Here is a 19,793-nt window from a genome sequence, read left to right as displayed (position 1 = left end):
TGTCGTTGTCCTCCTCAAACTGCCATCCACGTACAACGCCTGCTGCACTCTGCTCCTCCTCCTCCTCCTCATTCAGGTTAGGGACCTCCAACTCTTCCACTACCTGCTGTGAGCCCTCCTCTGAGCTGGACTGTGCTGCCATCTGCTCCTGTTCTTCCAACTGCCTCAGGGCTTCATCCCCACGCTCAATTAAATTGTCCATTGCCTGCTCCAGTAGACAAACCAAGGGCACCCACTGGCACACAGAGGCCCGCTCCTCACTGACCATCTTGGTTGCCTCCAGGAAGGGACTCAGCACCAGGCATACTTGCTGCATCAGTGTCCACTGAGTGGCAGTAATCATGGGGACTTGCTGGTTGCTGGGGACACTTGGGTCTAGCATGTAGGCCCTAAGAGCCAGCCTGTGCTGACACAGCCGCTCCAACATGGCCAGAGTCGAATTCCAGCGAACTGGCACGTCGATGATCATCCGGTGTTGTGGCCTTCCATACTGCTGCTGTAAGGTGCACAAGAGTGCAGAGGCAGTGGCTGACAGGCGGAAAAAGCGTACCACCGCCCGGGCATCCTGCAGCAGCTCGCTCATCCCCTGGTAGGTGCGCAAGAAGCGCTGCACCACAAGATTGAGCACGTGGGCCAAGCAGGGGATGTGCTGGAGGTTTCCCTGCTGCACTGCTGCCACCAGGTTGGCCCCGTTATCGGCTGCCACATACCCCACTTCCAGGCCTCTGGGGGTCAGCCACCTCCGCTCCTGCTTCCTGAGGGCGGCCAGGACGTTGGTGGCCGTAAGCCTCTCCTTCCCCAGGGTCACCAATTTTAAAAGGGCTTGGCAGTGCCGAGGCTTGGCGCTGCTGCTGCCGAGGCGGGCTTGCTTTCCGGGTGCTGAGGGAGTGTCGTGACAGGACCCTTCTGCATCCCCCCTGATCCCGCGTGGTGGCACCACTAGCTGGGCTGATGCGCTCTTGTCCTCCCTCCCTTCCATCAGTGTCACCCAGTGGGCCGTAAAGGACAGGTAGCGACCTGTCCCAAATCTGCTACTCCACGAGTCCATGGTCACGTGGACCCGCTTGCCCACAGAGTAGTCCAGGGAACGGGCCACGTTTTCCACCGCAAACTTGTGGAGTGCTGGGATCGCGCTCCTGCTGAAATAGTGGCGACTGGGGACTTGCCACTCGGGGATGCCAAATTGGAGCAGCGTCCGCATGGCGCTCCCCTCCTGCACCAGGGAGTAGGGAAGCAGCTGTGATGCCATGGCCCGGGCCAGCAAGCCATTTAGTTTGCGGATCCGCCTGTGGCTTGGAGGCAGAGGCTTGGTCAGACCCTGAAAGGTGTCGCTCAGCAGGGTCTGACGACGCTGGGATGCAGGGGAGGCAGAGGAGAGAGACGAACACTGGCTGCCAGCCTCAATGTCTGTGTCCTGAGCAGCCGAGGTGGAAGAGCGCTTGCGTGCTACTACTGCTGCTGCTGTGGGGGATTCACGACCCTGAGGGAGGGAGGGAGGATGCTGCTGCGCTGGTGGGCCTTCTGCTCTCAGGAACCCCTGCCAGCAGTGCCTGCTTCCTCTTAAAGTCCGCATACTCGCGGCAGTGGCGGCTTCTCAGGTGGCCCTGGAGGGATGAGGTACCCATCTTGCTCAGACTTTTCCCACGGCTCAATCTTTTGCTGCATAACCTGCACACCGCATACCTTTTTTCATCAGTACATTCCTCAAAGCAATCCCACACTGGTGACTTTAATTTACTGCGGCCCCCACTAGCAGAGGGTGCAGCGGAGCAATGTGTGGTAGTAGTTGCCGGGGGTTGCATGGTGGTGGTGCAGGCTGAAGCAGTGTCCTGTCTACTTCCTCCACGCCCACTGCTGCCGATGCCCCTGCCCCTGCCTGACATATGGCGATATCCTTGCCTAGGCCGAGGTGACTCGTCATCCTGCTCTGACCATTCTTCCACGGACTCAGCAGGCTGCACATAGTTAGGGTCCACAACGTCATCATCAGCAGCATCATCATAATCCAGCTCTTCCTCTGACTCCCCCGCCTCCTCTTCTGTCCCTACATCCCCAGACACAGACCCCTCTTCTTCATCACCAGAACTCAACAACGCTTGTGATTGTGGCCCGATCTCAATCTCTGCCACATCAGTCCCCAGTAAGTCCTGTGCTTCTTGCATCAGCAGGTTCCCAGATGCCGGACTGAGGGACAGAACGCTGTCATCCTGGGAGGGCTGCTGACCAGTGGGTGCTGGGGTGGATGTCACAACAAGCGTGGGATGTTGGCTGCTGCTGCTACTGCTTGGAGTGGTGCTCACAGTAGAGGTCTGGGAGGAAGTCATGATGTCCATGAGTACGTCAGGTTCCATTTGCTCAACCACCACACGGGGACCAGAAACGTTAAAATATTTGGACAATGGCGTCCGCTGACTCGGCCCAGGCTTTGCTGCCCCCTTTTCTGCTGCATCACGACCACGTACAGCTGGGCGTCCTCTCCCTGGACGTGGAGCAGTCCCAGAAGTGGCTGAGGCAATTGAACTCCCTTTCCTCTCACCCCGCGAAACCCTGCCAGACATGTTGCTAGTAATGAATCACTGGATGCAGTGGGCACAGTACAAGGTCACTGAAGGATGCAGTGGGCACAGCACAAGGTCACTGAAAGATGCAGTGGGCACAGTACAAGGTCACTGAAGGATGCAGTGGGCACAGCAGTGGGCACTGGATATACAACTAGGTCACTGAAGGATGCAGTGGCTGGAGTGCTGGGATCGCGCTCCTGCTGAAATAGTGGCGACTGGGGACTTGCCACTCGGGGATGCCAATTTGGAGCAGCGTCCGCATGGCGCTCCCCTCCTGCACCAGGGAGTAGGGAAGCAGCTGTGATGCCATGGCCCGGGCCAGCAAGCCATTTAGTTTGCGGATCCGCCTGTGGCTTGGAGGCAGAGGCTTGGTCAGACCCTGAAAGGTGTCGCTCAGCAGGGTCTGACGAAGCTGGGATGCAGGGGAGGCAGAGGAGAGAGACGAACACTGGCTGCCAGCCTCAATGTCTGTGTCCTGAGCAGCCGAGGTGGAAGAGCGCTTGCGTGCTACTACTGCTGCTGCTGTGGGGGATTCACGACTCTGAGGGAGGGAGGGAGGGAGGATGCTGCTGCGCTGGTGGGCCTTCTGCTCTCAGGAACCCCTGCCAGCAGTGCCTGCTTCCTCTTAAAGTCCGCATACTCGCGGCAGTGGCGGCTTCTCAGGTGGCCCTGGAGGGATGAGGTACCCATCTTGCTCAGACTTTTCCCACGGCTCAATCTTTTGCTGCATAACCTGCACACCGCATACCTTTTGTCATCAGTACATTCCTCAAAGCAATCCCACACTGGTGACTTTAATTTACTGCGGCCCCCACTAGCAGAGGGTGCAGCGGAGCAATGTGTGGTAGTAGTTGCCGGGGGTTGCATGGTGGTGGTGCCGGCTGAAGCAGTGTCCTGTCTACTTCCTCCACGCCCACTGCTGCCGATGCCCCTGCCCCTGCCTGACATATGGCGATATCCTTGCCTAGGCCGAGGTGACTCGTCATCCTGCTCTGACCATTCTTCCACGGACTCAGCAGGCTGCACATAGTTAGGGTCCACAACGTCATCATCAGCAGCATCATCATAATCCAGCTCTTCCTCTGACTCCCCCGCCTCCTCTTCTGTCCCTACATCCCCAGACACAGACCCCTCTTCTTCATCACCAGAACTCAACAACGCTTGTGATTGTGGCCCGATCTTAATCTCTGCCACATCAGTCCCCAGTAAGTCCTGTGCTTCTTGCATCAGCAGGTTCCCAGATGCCGGACTGAGGGACAGAACGCTGTCATCCTGGGAGGGCTGCTGACCAGTGGGTGCTGGGGTGGATGTCACAACAAGCGTGGGATGTTGGCTGCTGCTGCTACTGCTTGGAGTGGTGCTCACAGTAGAGGTCTGGGAGGAAGTCATGATGTCCATGAGTACGTCAGGTTCCATTTGCTCAACCACCACACGGGGACCAGAAACGTTAAAATATTTGGACAATGGCGTCTGCTGACTCGGCCCAGGCTTTGCTGCCCCCTTTTCTGCTGCATCACGACCACGTACAGCTGGGCGTCCTCTCCCTGGACGTGGAGCAGTCCCAGAAGTGGCTGAGGCAATTGAACTCCCTTTCCTCTCACCCCGCGAAACCCTGCCAGACATGTTGCTAGTAATGAATCACTGGATGCAGTGGGCACAGTACAAGGTCACTGAAGGATGCAGTGGGCACAGCACAAGGTCACTGAAAGATGCAGTGGGCACAGTACAAGGTCACTGAAGGATGCAGTGGGCACAGCAGTGGGCACTGGATATACAACTAGGTCACTGAAGGATGCAGTGGCCACAGTACAAGGTCACTGAAGGATGCAGTGGGCACAGCAGTGGGCACTGGATATACAACTAGGTCACTGAAGGATGCAGTGGGCACAGTACAAGGTCACTGAAGGATGCAGTGGGCACAGTACAAGGTCACTGAAGGATGCAGTGGGCACAGTACAAGGTCACTGAAGGATGCAGTGGGCACAGCAGTGGGCACTGGATATACAACTAGGTCACTGAAGGATGCAGTGGCAACAGTACAAGGTCACTGAAGGATGCAGTGGGCACTGGATATACAACTAGGTCACTGAAGGATGCAGTGGCCAAGGTACAAGGTCACTGAAGGATGCAGTGGGCACAGTACAAGGTCACTGAAGGATGCAGTGGCCACAGTACAAGGTCACTGAAGGATGCAGTGGGCACAGTACAAGGTCACTGAAGGATGCAGTGGCCACAGTACAAGGTCACTGAAGGATGCAGTGGGCACAGCAGTGGGCACTGGATATACAACTAGGTCACTGAAGGATGCAGTGGCCACAGTACAAGCTCACTGAAGGATGCAGTGGGCACAGCAGTGGGCACTGGATATACAACTAGGTCACTGAAGGATGCAGTGGCCACAGTACAAGGTCACTGAAGGATGCAGTGGGCACAGCAGTGGGCACTGGATATACAACTAGGTCACTGAAGGATGCAGTGGGCACACAAGGATGTCACACTGTGTAATGAGATGCTCATATGCCAGCGAGCGAGCGAGCAGTGGGCACTGGGCACGGCACAAGGTCACTGACAGAATGAATGAACAGCGCTGGCAGAGAGTGGCGGCGCCGGCGGTTTGACTGGCTGCCTGCAAATAGTACAAGTGTATAACTGTCACTGGAATATACAAGTGAACACTGCAGCTGCACTAACCTGCCTGCCTGCACTCTACACACAGATAATCCCCACTCCCACTACACTGCAGCACTGAACCTGCCTGCACAGCACTACACACAGTTAAATAATCACTAGACTCCCACACTCCCACTACACTACACTGACTACAACTAACTACAGCAATCACTCACTGACTAGCTAACTGTGTACAGTATAAGAGCAGTGTTAGCAAAAAAAACGCTTTGTTTTTAACACAATAAATGCACTTGCTCAAACAACAATGGCCTGGAGATAATCCTCTCAGCACCACAGTCTAGTAGCAAGGACAGAGCTTTTCCATCATGGCCGCCGCTTTATATTCAGGAGGGGAGGGCATAGCTCCCCTCCTGTGATTGGTTGCTAGGGCCTGGCTGGGGCACTCTGATTGGCCTGCAATGTGTCACTTCCGCATAGTTTGACGCATTTCCGCAAACCACGACTTCAGCCCCAGGTTTCACGAGCGTGAATGCGGATTTCTGTCCGCATTCACGCGAAGCCGAAGTAGATTTTCGTGGTTGAAAATCTATTCACGGCTTAGCGTGTCCGAGGCGGAATGCGTCAAAATGGTCGTGAATCCACGCGTAAGCGTGATCACGACCTGGCGGTGAGCACCACTGCCAGCTACAGTCTGTGTCTGTCCTTCTGGGCTGGTTGTACATTAATGTGGTGGAAGGTCCTGGGAGGCTCATCCAGGTGTAACTTTAGTCAGTTAGTAAATAAAGTAAATTTGAGTTGGGAGAACAGGATTTTTAATTACCAGGGACTCCATTCAGCCCCCTGTAGTCTGTCAGCTCTCTAGATACCCTTTCCAGTGTGATCCGTTGAGCGCCTGTGAAGTCTGCACAATCCAGCTGGGTTGTGAGGCACTGCGCATGCATTGTTTTGGCCCGCATGCCTCCTCCATTGTGCTCCCATGTCTGGGAGCGTTCTGCGCAAGTGCAGTTACAGACTGTAACAAGGCCCTGTACAAAGTCTACTGCTCACTAAACTGAGGGAATAACATAAGAGGGTGCAAATATATACAGTGACACCAGTTTCAACATGTTTCACCCCGAAAGGCTTCGTCAGGAAAAGATAATGACAGTGCTGCAATATACAATAGAGACATTAGACTCCCCCCCCCCCCCCCCCCCCCAACAAAATTCCCAGCAGTAACAGCCCGAGTCAGAGCTGAGTTGCCAGATGAAGCTTCAGGTTAAATACATGTTATGAGGGGGCCCAATGTAAAACTTGAACTGGGGCCCATAGTTCCTTAGCTGCGCCACTGGTAAGTTAGGGACTATACTTAGGTGAAAGACTAGATTACAATGAAGGGGAGGTTAAGGCTAGTCACAAGTCAGTGGAAACCGTGTGAAATACGCTTGGGAAGGGGCAGCAGGGTTCTTGTAAAGGTTCTAAAAATCAGTATATTGATGCTGTGCTATTCATCCCAACATCTTGTGCCAAGTTTGATGATCACTTATGTGACCTGCTTGCTGTTGAAGATGTTGGCATGTTTCTCATCACTTGCAACAACTTAATAACACTGCCTATTAGGGCACTACGAGTTAAAAAAAAACCTTAAAAACAGTCTCATTAATGAGTATTTCTATAGCCGAAACACAACATGCTCAAGAGACAGTAATCAATGGCCCTGTAGTGGCTGAGTATGAAATTAATATTGATTTAGACATCTTTTAATGGAGTTGTTGCTCACACAATTTCCTGGGAATATTTTAATTCCCTGCCGCTTATTCTAAGCCTCGTCTTCTGATATACGTCTTTCCTATACTATAAATAAGCTGATAATGGGCTAATTGCAACTCTCCTTAGAATATTATTGGGCGTTCATATTTAACGGAGAAATAGCAATTTCTGCTTCATTGAATAACTGATTCCCAGTGGCCCTAAAACTGAAGAAGATTGTTCTCTCGGAGATATGCCAATCTCCTCTAAGCCATAACTATTTATCCACGCTAGCAATTATAGGAACAAACACTAGTCTCTGCCTGAGTCCCCTGAGTGACAGGCCTCTCCTAGCTGATAAAGCAAATTCTCTTACTTTCAATTAACTCACAATCCCCATAAAGAATTGAGCCCTTAAGACTCTTCTTTTTTTTTTTTTTTTTTTGAAAAATGTAATTGCTGAAGGTTTATTTTCATTTTAAACATGCTATTATGTTTTTATTTTCATTCATTTATATATGATTTTTTTACTGTATGGAGACACATGCTTTATCACACGCTTAAGTATTCAGCAGTACTCATGATTGGATTATGGTGGGAAAATCAATAAAAAAAAAATAGCTGACATCCAATATATAGCTTAGCTTATAATAATGATTTATAATGTTTGGGCAATAGTGAGCAAAAATTGGCATTGCATATGACTTTGATTCAATGCATTTGAATTTGATTCAATATGACATGTCCGATTCATGATTCGATTCAATTTGAATCGAATTGAATCGAATCATGAATCGGACATGTCAGATTGAATCATATCGAATCAATGAATCAAATCAAATTGAATCGAAACTGACAAAGAATCATATGGTGTAGATGGGACTGATTCTGTCTGATTCTCCCAGCAGCTTATGACTCTTTGTACAAACAACTCCCTGCTCCTGCCATCTGGTTGCTTAGCAACAATGTAAACAAATATTGAGGAGCTCAGCCCTTATAGCTATAATGGAGATTCCTGCTGGCAGTGGATTATACCACTGAAAACTAGGTAGCAGGAGTTATGGTTGTGAAATGAAAGTAAAAAAAAAACACCCTTAACAAACGGATTAACCTCCCAGTCCGTCATCCGTCACTGTTTACATTACATGTTGTATTGATGAAACCATTAATTTTTTTAAAAAAACTTTTTACACTATTTTAGAAGGATGTTTAATAGTTTATGCATAAATCACTTTTTATTTTTTTCCTCATTTGCGAAAGAACTCCTTTAAGGAGGCTGATTTAATCACAGATATTTTGTTCCGAATACTAGTAACCACGGCCAAATCCGTTAATGAATTCCATGATCAATTCTCGATCACGCAATCGGATTGCGGCGGATAGTGAAAAATGCTGATGAATCACGGTTATTCCGTGATCACGAGGTCGTGATGAGCATCACTGATTAGGCGTGAGCGAGCCCATTGATTTATGTTCATTTACAAGGGCTGTCAGTTCTAAACCATTTTCCCATTGTGGAAAATGCCCACAAATAGGGCAATGGGCAAGTGTGATCTCTGCCTGACATTTGCTTTGGATATTTGTACCCGTATTATATTCTTTTCAGGATAAAGCAGCATTTCCCTTTCTTAAATATTTTTTATTTGTACTTTTTGTTCTCTGCAATATGACCTGAAACAGCCTCGATTAGATTGAAGTAGTTGAAATGCTATTATCTTTTATTAAAGAATGATCACTTCAAGGGCAGAGCAGGACACAGTTTTTCTGTGAATATGAGAGAGCCGTGCTTATAGCCAACTCCAAATACTGATCTAAATGGGAAACACAATATCAGCCATACAGAGCCCCCTGATGATCCGTTTCTGAAAAGGAAAAGATTTCTAATGTAAAAGGGGTATCAGCTACTGATTGGGATGAAGTTCAATTCTTGGTCACGGTTTCTCTTTAAGTTGACCAATTATTGGCTAATTTTGATTGGCCAGTAATTGGGAAATTTTACAGCTTCCTTGTAGAGCCAATAGATTTAAAATGCTATGACCAGATAGTGTAGATGAGCTCTCTTACTATACGGTGGTGGTAAAATGGAACAGTCATTTGCCATCAAAATGTAAAGCATGTACGCACGCTTACACTAACTCCCACTCCTCCCCAACCTAAATCCTTACCTTCTGCCTAACACAATTGCCTGGTATACTTTCAATTATGATTGGCCAACCACTGACCAATTTTACCACCTTCACGCAGTATAAAGATCAACAGATATTGAATACTATGAGCAAATTGTGTAGGTAACTGCTCATACTATGTGGGGGTGTTGATTGGCCAATCATAATTGAACGTGTGTACCAGGCTTAATTCTCTCATTGCAATCTCCTTCCTAAACAACTAACACTTCCACTCCCTGACGATGAACTACCCCTTCTCCCCCAGCCATATCCCCTAACATTAAACCTTTTAACAGCAATGCTATTAAATAACCTATAGCAGTATCCAGAGCTCAGGGACATGATAGCCAAGTCTCAGAACCAATCGCTGGAGCTCAGCTGCTAAAGCCCTGTCACCCCTGCCACATATCAAGGGCATCCAGCACCCAAAGTAACATAGCACAAGGCACCTAATTTAACTGGTTTGGTTCCTACACCACTTCACCACTTCCATTCTTTTTAAAGTATATGAACACTGGCGCCTTATGATTTGAAGTGGACCTGAACTCTTGCACAGGACAGAAGGAAAACATAGAGAAATGCACCCTGTATGTATTTAGAGAGTTTAGCCTGTCTAATTCCCTTCATCTGTGACTAATCAGGGGTGTAATTTGGTCTCTCAGCTGTGTCAGCTCAGGAATCTGGAGTGTCTGGGCAGAGCAGCTAATTTGTAAACACAGTCTGCTTCCATAAGATCAGGAAGTAGACACACTGCAGATGTATTGCAAGATTTGTGTCAAATGTAACAAAGAATTTTTTTAAGGGCCTTTTCACACCGAGGCAGTGTGGTATTTTTACTGCACCCCACGGCAGTGCAATGAAAGTCTAAAGAGACATTCATACTGCAATGTTACGGCGCGGCGCAACGGAAGCGACGTTTTCAACGCATCCCGACACAGGTCAAGAACTACGTTACCGTGCAGCTTCTGCGTCAAGTTGTGGCGATCTGCATCAGCCTGGAAGTCGTGTTAGTCTATGGCAACATGTGGATTTGTAAATAGGATTTCCCTTCAAAGGTTACAACAGGTCAGACCAGAAGATGGCAACAATTGTTATGGGTGACACGTATTGGGCATGAGTACGCACCTTATCAAAGCAATCAGCTGATCAGATTGGTCACCTTCTTCACCAAACTAAATAAGCCTAAAACTATTTCTGTAAAATAACTCAGGGCTGGATTTGGATATTTTACCGGCCAAGGCCCACTGTCACCAACACCACCCTCCCCCCCCCCCCACATCCTGTGCACCACCCATCCTATGTGCTGTCTCGTTTGTACCCCTGTTCCTGTGCTCTCGTCTTGTACTACCCTCTTTCTGTGTACTTCCCTGGTCCTGTGCTTCCACATTTTGTGCTGTGCTTGGGGGTGGGGAGGTGCTCCACTGCTTGCCCCCGTGGAAGCAGGGCAGCCGCCGCAGACTGGGCTTGTGACTGCAGCGGTTTACATGTTTGGCAGTTTTATTGCCTTCGTGTGCCAGCCCGCTACCCGCCCCTTGCTTACCAGTGCCCAAAGCCATTGCCTTTGTGGCCTTTCCTCAAATACGGCCATCAAATAAATTGATAATTTCTACTGTACAGCGGCAAACCTCAGTAAATCTCTGTAAGAGTGCTAAATGTGAGGGAATCTTTCTAAATAAAGTACACTGTAGGTGTATGAGAGGACCTGTATTCCTTGTGTTGCTGCACCTGCCAAAATTGCTGGTTTTGAAAAAAAGCAAACACAGGCCAAACTTTCTCACTATCGTTACTATCTTCTTTCAGTCCTGATTGAGCTCGAAAACAACCACAGAGTGAGAATGGCGATGGAAGAAAGACAAATGCCTTACTCCGAATTTCTACAAGTTCAGGTGGAAGATTACAGTAAGTTGCATTCCTCATTTGTGACAGTTCAATGTTAAGCTGGCTATACACTATGCAATCTTGATTGTCTAATCTTACCCATTCTTAATACATATAGCTAATGTAATGCCTGGTACACACCATGTAATTTCTCATCAGATAGATGGGTCGATAGATAATTTCCGACACAGATCAGATTTCCTTTTTCTGATCAATTTTCTGATCACTTCTATGCAAATTGATGAAAAAAAGATCAGAAATCAGATCAGACCTGTCAGAAATTATCTATTCGACCCATCTATGTGATGGGACATTGCACGGTGTGTACCAGGCTTAAGGGCCATCAGATTGAATATACGTAAAGGGAACCCGAGGTGAGAGATAGTGATGAGCACGAATTTCGCATAATCCTAATTTCCCATCATAATTCGCAATTACGATGCGAAATTGTAATGCAAAATTTCAGAAAAATCAAAAATAATTTTGTATGTAAACATAATTAGCAGCAATTGTAATTTCACATTTTTGCCACATTTTCATGTTATTTTGTGCCAAATTTAGCGGTGAAAGCCCCCATGCATGCTATCATCACCAAAATGATTACATATGTTGATGAGAATACCCACAACAATGCATGAAAATTCAAGAATTTTTTTTAAAAGACGTTGTTGTTTTTAACGTGAACCAGAGACGAAGCACCCTCATGTATTTTACCATATAGATCAGTGGGAACATTAGAGAAAACACTTACCATGCTTTCTGTTTCATTCTGCACTGCACAGCTTGTTTCTTATCAGACCTGATAAAATCCCCGACTGAGCATTCAGTCTGGCTTTGCTATAATGACTCAGCTATAATGATTACTGAGCAGAGCCAGCAGGGGGCAGGCTTGGACTTGAAAAGACATCAGAGAAGACAGACTCAGCTATAATGATTCCAGAGCAAAGCCAGACTAAATGCTCAGTCTGGGATTTTATTAGGGCTGATAACAAGCAGGGTGAGCAGTGAAGGATGAAATAGAGAGCAGGGTAGGTGTTTTTTCTAATGTTCCCACTGATATATATGAAAATACATGAGGATGCTGCCTCTCTGGTTCACTTTAAGAAAATCGATTTTAAAAATGCAAAGGAAAATGGTTTTTAAAACATTTTCTGAGTTTAAAAAACATTTTTTCCTTAAATGTTTTAAAAAAATATTGCCACTATTTCCAATAACATATGTAGCAATTTTTGTGACAACAGCAAGTGTGTCATTACTTTTAAGCGGTTGCCATTAACTGCTAAAGTCGACACAAAATTATGCCAAAATTACACAGCATTATGAATGGATTACACAAAATCAATTGAATTTCCAAATCGTAATTGTGTATGGCTGTAACTGAGAAAATGTACGCAAAATTTTGCGTAATAGTAATTAGCAGATTACGATTATCACTAGTAAGAGACGTATGGAAGCTGACTTATTGATTTCCTTTTAAACAATGCACATTGCCTGGCTGTCCTCCTGCTGATCATCTGCCTCTAATGCTTTTAGCCGTAGACCCTGAACAAGCATGCAGATCAGATGTTTCTGACTGAAGTCTGACAAGATTAGCTGCATTCTTGTTTCAGTTGTGTGATTCAGACACTACTGCACCTAAAGAGATCAGCAGGACAGCCAGGCAACCGGTATTGTTTAAAAGGAAATAAATATGGCAGCCTCCATATTCATTTCACCTCAAACTCCTTTTTAAAGAGATTACCTTACGTTATAAGTTACCTCATTTGCATAACATCCGGTAAAATCTATGCGTGCACATAAAGGTTAATGTTGTATAATCAATGTTCCTCAATATGTGTTACATTGCTAATATACAGTTATTTGTGTGGGGGGGGGGGGGGGTTGTTTTTTGTTTTTGTTTGTTAGTTTTTAGGCTAGGTTTTTACTTTATGTGTGATTTTTCCATGATTTTTCGCAATGAAAATTTGCATTTGTATGAATACCAATAATAACGAATGGGCTAGTTTTCATTTCATGCACATGTCGCATAAAATTGTATGCGTGGAAAAAAAAAACGACAGCCTGTTCTATATTTTTGCATGCTGCATAAGATTTTTCATATATTTCGCGAAAAATCACATTCAAATGCGAATTTTCCGGTCCGTATTCGCAAAATACCATGCATGTTTTTATTTTCAGAAAAATTGCATATGATTTTCCTGATGTGAAAACGCAATGCTACAGTGAAAACGTAGCCTAAGTACTTAGACTGAAAAGAGTATGCCTGTCATATATGTCAGCATCAGAGAAATCCAATGCTTTGTGGGGGGCCTGATTTGTTTCATACTGAGAAACTGTTTCCCTGTGGGCAGCAGTGATATTTAGGAAAGTTTGGCAGAATGGACTTCCTCTGTCTCTCCTATCCGGCCCATGTTAAAAGTGCTATAATGGCTAAATAGAAGCAATGTTCTGGCCTTTCTTCATCAGCGTTCCTTCACCAAGGCTCTGAGTGGCTTGCAGTGACTGATCAGCTGATTGAGGAGAAGAGATTTATGATGCTTTTCTGGTTGTCTGGGGACAATTTCATGATAAAGATTAGTCTGAGGCCTGTTGCTTTATCAGTAACCTTTTGTCTGGGAGTAAAAGTATAACTCACTTCCTACTGATCAGCACTGCACCAAGCTGAATTTTAGCCTGGGAACAAACCATGCAGTCAAATGAATCGGGAACATGGCTGACACTTCTCCCCAATTTCCCCTCTCCTGTAAGCAGAGCAGGATCATCCACCAGGCAACCTAGACGGGTGCCTAGGGCCTAGTGGGTGCCCACCAGCCACTTTCTCTGGCCTCTGTCCACTTCAGCTACCAAAAGGACCACAAGGGGGCCCCAAATCTACTTCCTTGCCTAGGACCCCATTATATCTTAAAGCGGAATGAAACCCAGCATTTCTACTTTGCTCTAATAGATTATTTACAGCATATTATATACAACCAGCATTTCTTTTTACTAGAACTGCATTCAAAAGGTTAACACAGGCTTTAGAAGCTTCCCTGCCAGCAGAGCTGGCCGCTTCCGAACTTTATCTAATGTTATCTAGTGTTTAATTGTATCAAGTGAGAAATGTAAACAAAGCCTTCTCTCACACTGCCTGGTCCCCTGAACAAAGTCAGACAAGCATAAATGCGTTCTGATTAAGTTAGAGGATGAATAAAGCAATTAGAAATAAAATGCAAAGTCAGCTCTCAGAGTAAAATAGGTGTACTTTAGAAACGTATAATTTCTAAATGAATAATAATACTTATGCACAAAAGCAAATATGCTAACCGTATGGCATATAAAAAGTAGGAAAACATGTTTTTATTGAATATTATGTCAGGGTTTTATACCACTTTAATCCATCTCTGCCCATAAGGCCCCGTTCCCAGTTCCCGCGGCGTCTGGATAAAATGCTTGCCTCCAAGGTGCAGAAAAGCATTTGACAGCTTTCAGCAGCGATTTGGGGTTTCTCACCGCCACAGAGGGACACAAAGGTGTAGCAGTAATCATCCCTGGAAGCATTCTGTTGCTTCCAGGGACGCCTCTAACAGTGGAAAAAATAGGGAATAAAATGTGTTTCCACAAATCATCCACAGGGTCAATAAGGCAGATTCCTGGGGCCTAGAGAGAGAGAGACAAGGGGCCTGGTTCATGCTATATCCCACCAAATCTAACCAAAACAAGCCAAGTGACCATCAGAGATGGGTAAAAGTTGATATCTTGCCTAGGACCCTATTCCACCTTCATCCCTCTGTGAGTTAAACAGCCTTATCCATTGACTGTTACTTCCCCCAATTAGCAAGCCGCTGTAGTGTCTGTGCACAGCCTCCTTGTCCCTCATCTCAGAACAAATGGGTACTCTGAAGTCTGGAAGAGACGTTTTCAGCGAATGAAAAGCCCTTAGGGTAGTCAAATTGTGTCTCCACAGACAACCGCCCTCTGCAGTTTATTGGGTGTTGCAGAAGTGAATTTTCTGGCTTATTTCATCCATGTCTCTTGTTTATCCCGTGTTCATTAATCCTAGAAGTACATCTGCTCAAGGGCATTGCCTCTAATTTAAGGAACATTGTCTGTGATGTTAACAGACACAGCAGCAAATGTGTTATCAGTCTTGTGTTAATAGGAGAGCTGATACGTGATGCTTGTGTTGTTAATCTTAACGAACAAGACAGAATTATAGACCTTACCACAAATCAGCTCATTCACCTAACAACCTCATGCTTGAAGGAGTAGCCATACATTTTTTTGGTGAATTTGAACTTGAAAAAGGCTAATTGTGCCACACTTATGTTGCCCAACAGGGATCAGAATCTGATCCCCTAGCCTAGGGCAACATTCCTGGCCGGCCTGTACAGAGGTGTGTCAGCTCTGTTGCTATGCAGAGGGGGTGGCAGAGGGATGACCAAGGGGCGCAGACAATGCGATCGGCCGTAGTGGGGGTGAGTTGATCCATCAGACAGATCGCTCACAGGTTGAGGGTGAGGCTTACGGGCCTTAAAGGTACCCATACATTACTCAATTGTCCTACCTCCAGCGACCCCCTCAAAGTTAGATGGCCATGTGCCTTCTCATCTTGTCCCCCAGCGTTATGCGCATGCGCAGTACAGGAAAATCGCTACTGCGCATGCGTAGAGCTCTCATGATGATGGAAGCACGATCAGGGGGTGCACAGCTCAGGGCCATGCATGCGCAGTAGCTTCCGACTGGCTGCGACTGGCCAGATTTGAGGAGGTCGCTGCTGCTCACTGGAGGGTTGAGGAAGGACAGCATGGGCAGAGGATGACTACTGGGGGCAGAAAGAAGCCCCAGGTAAGTTCATCTGATTTTTTTTGCAGGCTTAAGAATCCCCCCCCCCCCCCTTTTTTTTATCTCCAGTATGCCCCGGTTGCTTTTTTCAGCAGTGGAAGGAAGCAAAGGTAGAAAACCAGGAAACAGTTGGTACAGTTTAATACATGTTGAAACATCTGACTTCATCTAGCGAAATGGCATCTCACTGGTAGGCGATGTTTTGTGCAAATAATGTCATTGATAATGTGTGTGTTTTTTATTTAGGATTGCCGATGCAGATTATCAAGCCAGCAACCTTCCTAAACACAGCCCAGTACCCTCTTCTGCTTATTGTGTGAGTATAGCCAGATATCCTGTGTTTCTAATCCTGTAAATGGAACTATGTGCCATCCAGTGGTGTAACTATACCCCCTGGAGGAGGGGAGGGGAACGCTTCGGGTTTATGGGGGCCCGCTTCTCTTCCTTCTTCTGCAGAGTAGCGCAGCTGACTATTATCTACTGCTCAAAAAAGTAAAGGGAACACAATGTAAGTCAAATTATTTTTTGAGCAGTACTTTTACTTTCTTCAGTGCTACATGGGGTCTCCTCTGTCATTCTCACCAGCCACACACTCTGTGCTGGATACCTCTGGCTCCCAATGCATGTCACATGATTGGAAGCCGGGGATACAAGCCTGAAGCTTGCCGCTGCCAGGAAGAATGGGAGACCCAATGCAGCTCTGGAGCAGGTAACTATAATGCCTTGCTGCGCTGCTCTGGAACGTGGGAGAAGGTGTCAGGGGGCAAGGTTGTGGAAAATGGGGTATGGGACTGTGTGTGTTTTAATGGCCACCCTTGTGGGGGCATGGAGGTTATTTGGATCCTCTGGAAGGGGCCCATGCCATTTTTGCAGATGGCCCTCTTGCTTGTTGTTACTCCCCTCCTGCCATATAGTAAATTTCTGGAAAGGTTCTTGTTTATGGTATGTTTTATATGGACATCTTTCTTGTCATACGTTGCTATCACAATGGCCTCAATTCACTAAGCTTTATCGAACACTTTATCGAACATTTGATCATTTACCTCATGAGTAGAATCTAATTTTGAATTCACTAAAGTGTTATAGATTTATCGATTGTTTTATCGACAAAACATTCAATAAATCTATAACACCTTAGTGAATTCAAAATTAGTTTTTACTCATAAGGTAAATTATCAAACGTTCGATAAAGTGTTTGATAAAGCTTAGTGAACTGAGGCCATTTTGTTCAAAACACCCAGACACTTATATGTACAAATAGAAAATGCCCAGGAGTACAGCTGGAGGGGAAGTGGATTACCTGTTCATATCTGTCTGGACATTTCCGTCACAACATTTGAAATAAAGAAGCTGTTTGTAACAGCAGCAAAATATCTTTTTGTTCTAATACCGGAAAGGCCAACTGGGCTAGTTTTTTTTTTTTAATGGCCACAAAGGCCCAGGCCTAGGGCAGCTGCGGCCTTAAGGTTTGGCACAATCTTGAAGGGGGTTGCTACATATGGAAGTAGAGGCTGCAAATGGGGAGTAACACATGGGAAAGGATAGCTGTCGCCCAGGAAGCTGTACATGAAAGAGAAGGGCTGCTCTGCATATATGTTACACATGGAATAGGAGGGTGACTGTGGATATGTGTGAGTGCATGAATGTATACATGAGTGGTTTGTGTATGTATACATAGATTTGTAGGCTGCGTATACACGTCATTGTGTTTGTTTGTGTACACATGTAAAACACACGTGTGGTATGTGAATGTGTGTAAATACGTGAGGTGTGAGGTGTGTGCATGTGTGTATATACATGCGTTTGTATTTCTCAGTAACTTGTCAGGTGTTTTTCCATTCCAGTCTGACATTTCTCTAATATCCAGGAATGCATACCTGATATTACATTTCAAATGTCAGTCCCTGACTTGACGAGCCAGTCTCTTCCAGCCTTGACTTTTCCTGGTGTGTAGCAAATTGAACATTTCTTCCCGTAAACACAGCTTATGAAGGAAGAGGGAAATAAAAAGTGGACATTTAAGCTGGGACTGCCTGGAGAGAGCATGTATAAATCAATATAATACCAAATGTCATAGTTTAAGTGGCAATTGCCACTTTGTGACCTGGGTTAACATTTTACCTGTGCACATCGAGAATAATACTCAGGAGGGGTAGGAAATAGCAATCTTTCATTGAATCGGAATGCAGTTATCTGCTGTTTCCAAAATCGTCATAAGCCGGATTTTATTTAAAGGATCAGTCCACCCAAAGCTAAACGTTCATTTATGAGTGGATGTGATCATGTCAGATTACTGGCCAGCTCCTCATATTGATTGTGTGCTCAGCAGCCAAAATTTCTGTAGATAAGGTCTCATCTTCGTACCAGCCGATGAGTGACTATCATTATCTATTTTTTTTATAACCTCCACTAAGTTCTTACTTTGAATACAAAAGTATCACTAGAAAAGATTGATAGTAGTGCTACCTCCTAATCCTGGGCATACACGGTGAGTTTATCCTTATCAATCGAGCCGCTGATGGCTCGATTGATAATTTTCGACGTGTCTTTTCACCGCGGCGGATCGATTCCGCGCTCAATCCCCGCGTCCGGACAATGCAAAAAAAGAACAGCTGATAAGAAGTGCCCGCGGGGACGAGCGGGAATCGATCCGGGCGGCCACGGGGACGAGCAGGGACACGCCAGCATTGAGCCACTGGCTCGATTTCGGCACATTTTCTTATCGTGTATTCTCAGCATTAGGCCTTTCTGTCTTCGTTGACTTTCAATTAACCAAAGGATCCAGTTTAAACTTTTAACCCTAACATACAAAGCTCTCCAGAGTCTCTCTCACTTATACATCTCCTCACTATTTTCCAGATACCAAGCGAACCACAATCTCAGATCTGCACATGACCCTCTTTTGTCCTCTTCTAGAATCGCCTCCTTGCATTCACGTATACAAGATTTCTCACGCACTTCACTGGAATTTCCTTTCACAACACATCCGTCACTCTCCAACCGTTAATATCTTTAAACACTCCCTCAAAACTCACTTTTACCGACAAGCATTTGCTCTACCTTAGGCTATTTCCCTTTTAGACTCTGACCAAGTTAGACTCCAACTAGATAACTTAAAAACATACTGGATCTAGGTATGATTATTGTATACTACCCCACCTCTTGTTGCCCTCCTCCCCCCTACCCACTCCTTTAGATTGTAAGCTTGCAAGGGCTCTCTCTCCCTTTTATGTTTTGGAATTTGAAATATTTTATTTATCATATTACTTTTGTCACTGTAATTACCAATTTTGTCTTTTGTACCAATTCTTTATCCTGTACTTTGTACAGCCCCACGGAATATGTTGGTGCTTTATAAATCAATGATAATTATAATAATAAGTTAATCTGACAAATCTTATTAACTTTTCCTTAATGGTGGCCATACATGGTACAATAAAAAAAAATAAAAATGTTTTGAGGAGCGAAAAAGAGGGCGTATATCCCAGATATACCACAGAAAACATCATATATCTATTAAAATATCATAACTTTATTGATTATATCATATAAATATATAAAAAAAGCCTAGTACAGTGAATCGCAATACCCCTCCGCTCACACACAAATCCAGTCACTCTCCAAACATTCACTCCTTCCCCTATATATATAGTAGTACTGGTACCAGTGAATTGAGTCTTCCAGCTCCAAATTGACTATTGATAAGTATATTTATGCACAACAGAACAAGTGCTAGTCAGACCCTAATGTACTTCACGGCAGAAAACATCATCAGTGTTGGTATTAGGGTACAATAAAAACGTTTGATTATCCCATTTATTCAATCTAAATGATCGAATCGAATAAAAGTTGAAAATATTTTTTTTTTCGATCAAGAAATTCGAACGATTAATCGAACTAAATTATCTAATCGAAAAAAAATGAAAAATTGTACATGTATGGCCACCTTTGAGATGGCTGTTGAAAAGGCTGACAGAGGCATCAAATACCAGGCAAAAGTTTTTAATGG

General features: G+C 45.6%; 1 protein-coding gene across 6 annotated transcripts in view; it reads left to right on the top strand.

Annotated features, from left to right (window-relative positions):
- The window catches only part of DPP6 (dipeptidyl peptidase like 6), a 1,780,442-nt gene that overhangs the window by 1,729,038 nt on the left and 31,611 nt on the right, over window positions 1–19,793 (top strand). For all 6 annotated transcript variants that reach the window (XM_068235887.1, XM_068235889.1, XM_068235888.1 and 3 more), the window contains exons 18-19: window positions 10,886–10,984; window positions 16,031–16,100. In XM_068235887.1, coding sequence (XP_068091988.1) covers window positions 10,886–10,984; window positions 16,031–16,100 — 169 coding nt within the window. The remainder of the gene's footprint in view (window positions 1–10,885; window positions 10,985–16,030; window positions 16,101–19,793) is intronic.

Source organism: Hyperolius riggenbachi, chromosome 5 (genome assembly GCF_040937935.1).
Source record: "Hyperolius riggenbachi isolate aHypRig1 chromosome 5, aHypRig1.pri, whole genome shotgun sequence".
NCBI classification, from domain to species: domain Eukaryota; kingdom Metazoa; phylum Chordata; class Amphibia; order Anura; family Hyperoliidae; genus Hyperolius; species Hyperolius riggenbachi.
This window is presented reverse-complemented; position numbering and strand designations above follow the sequence as displayed.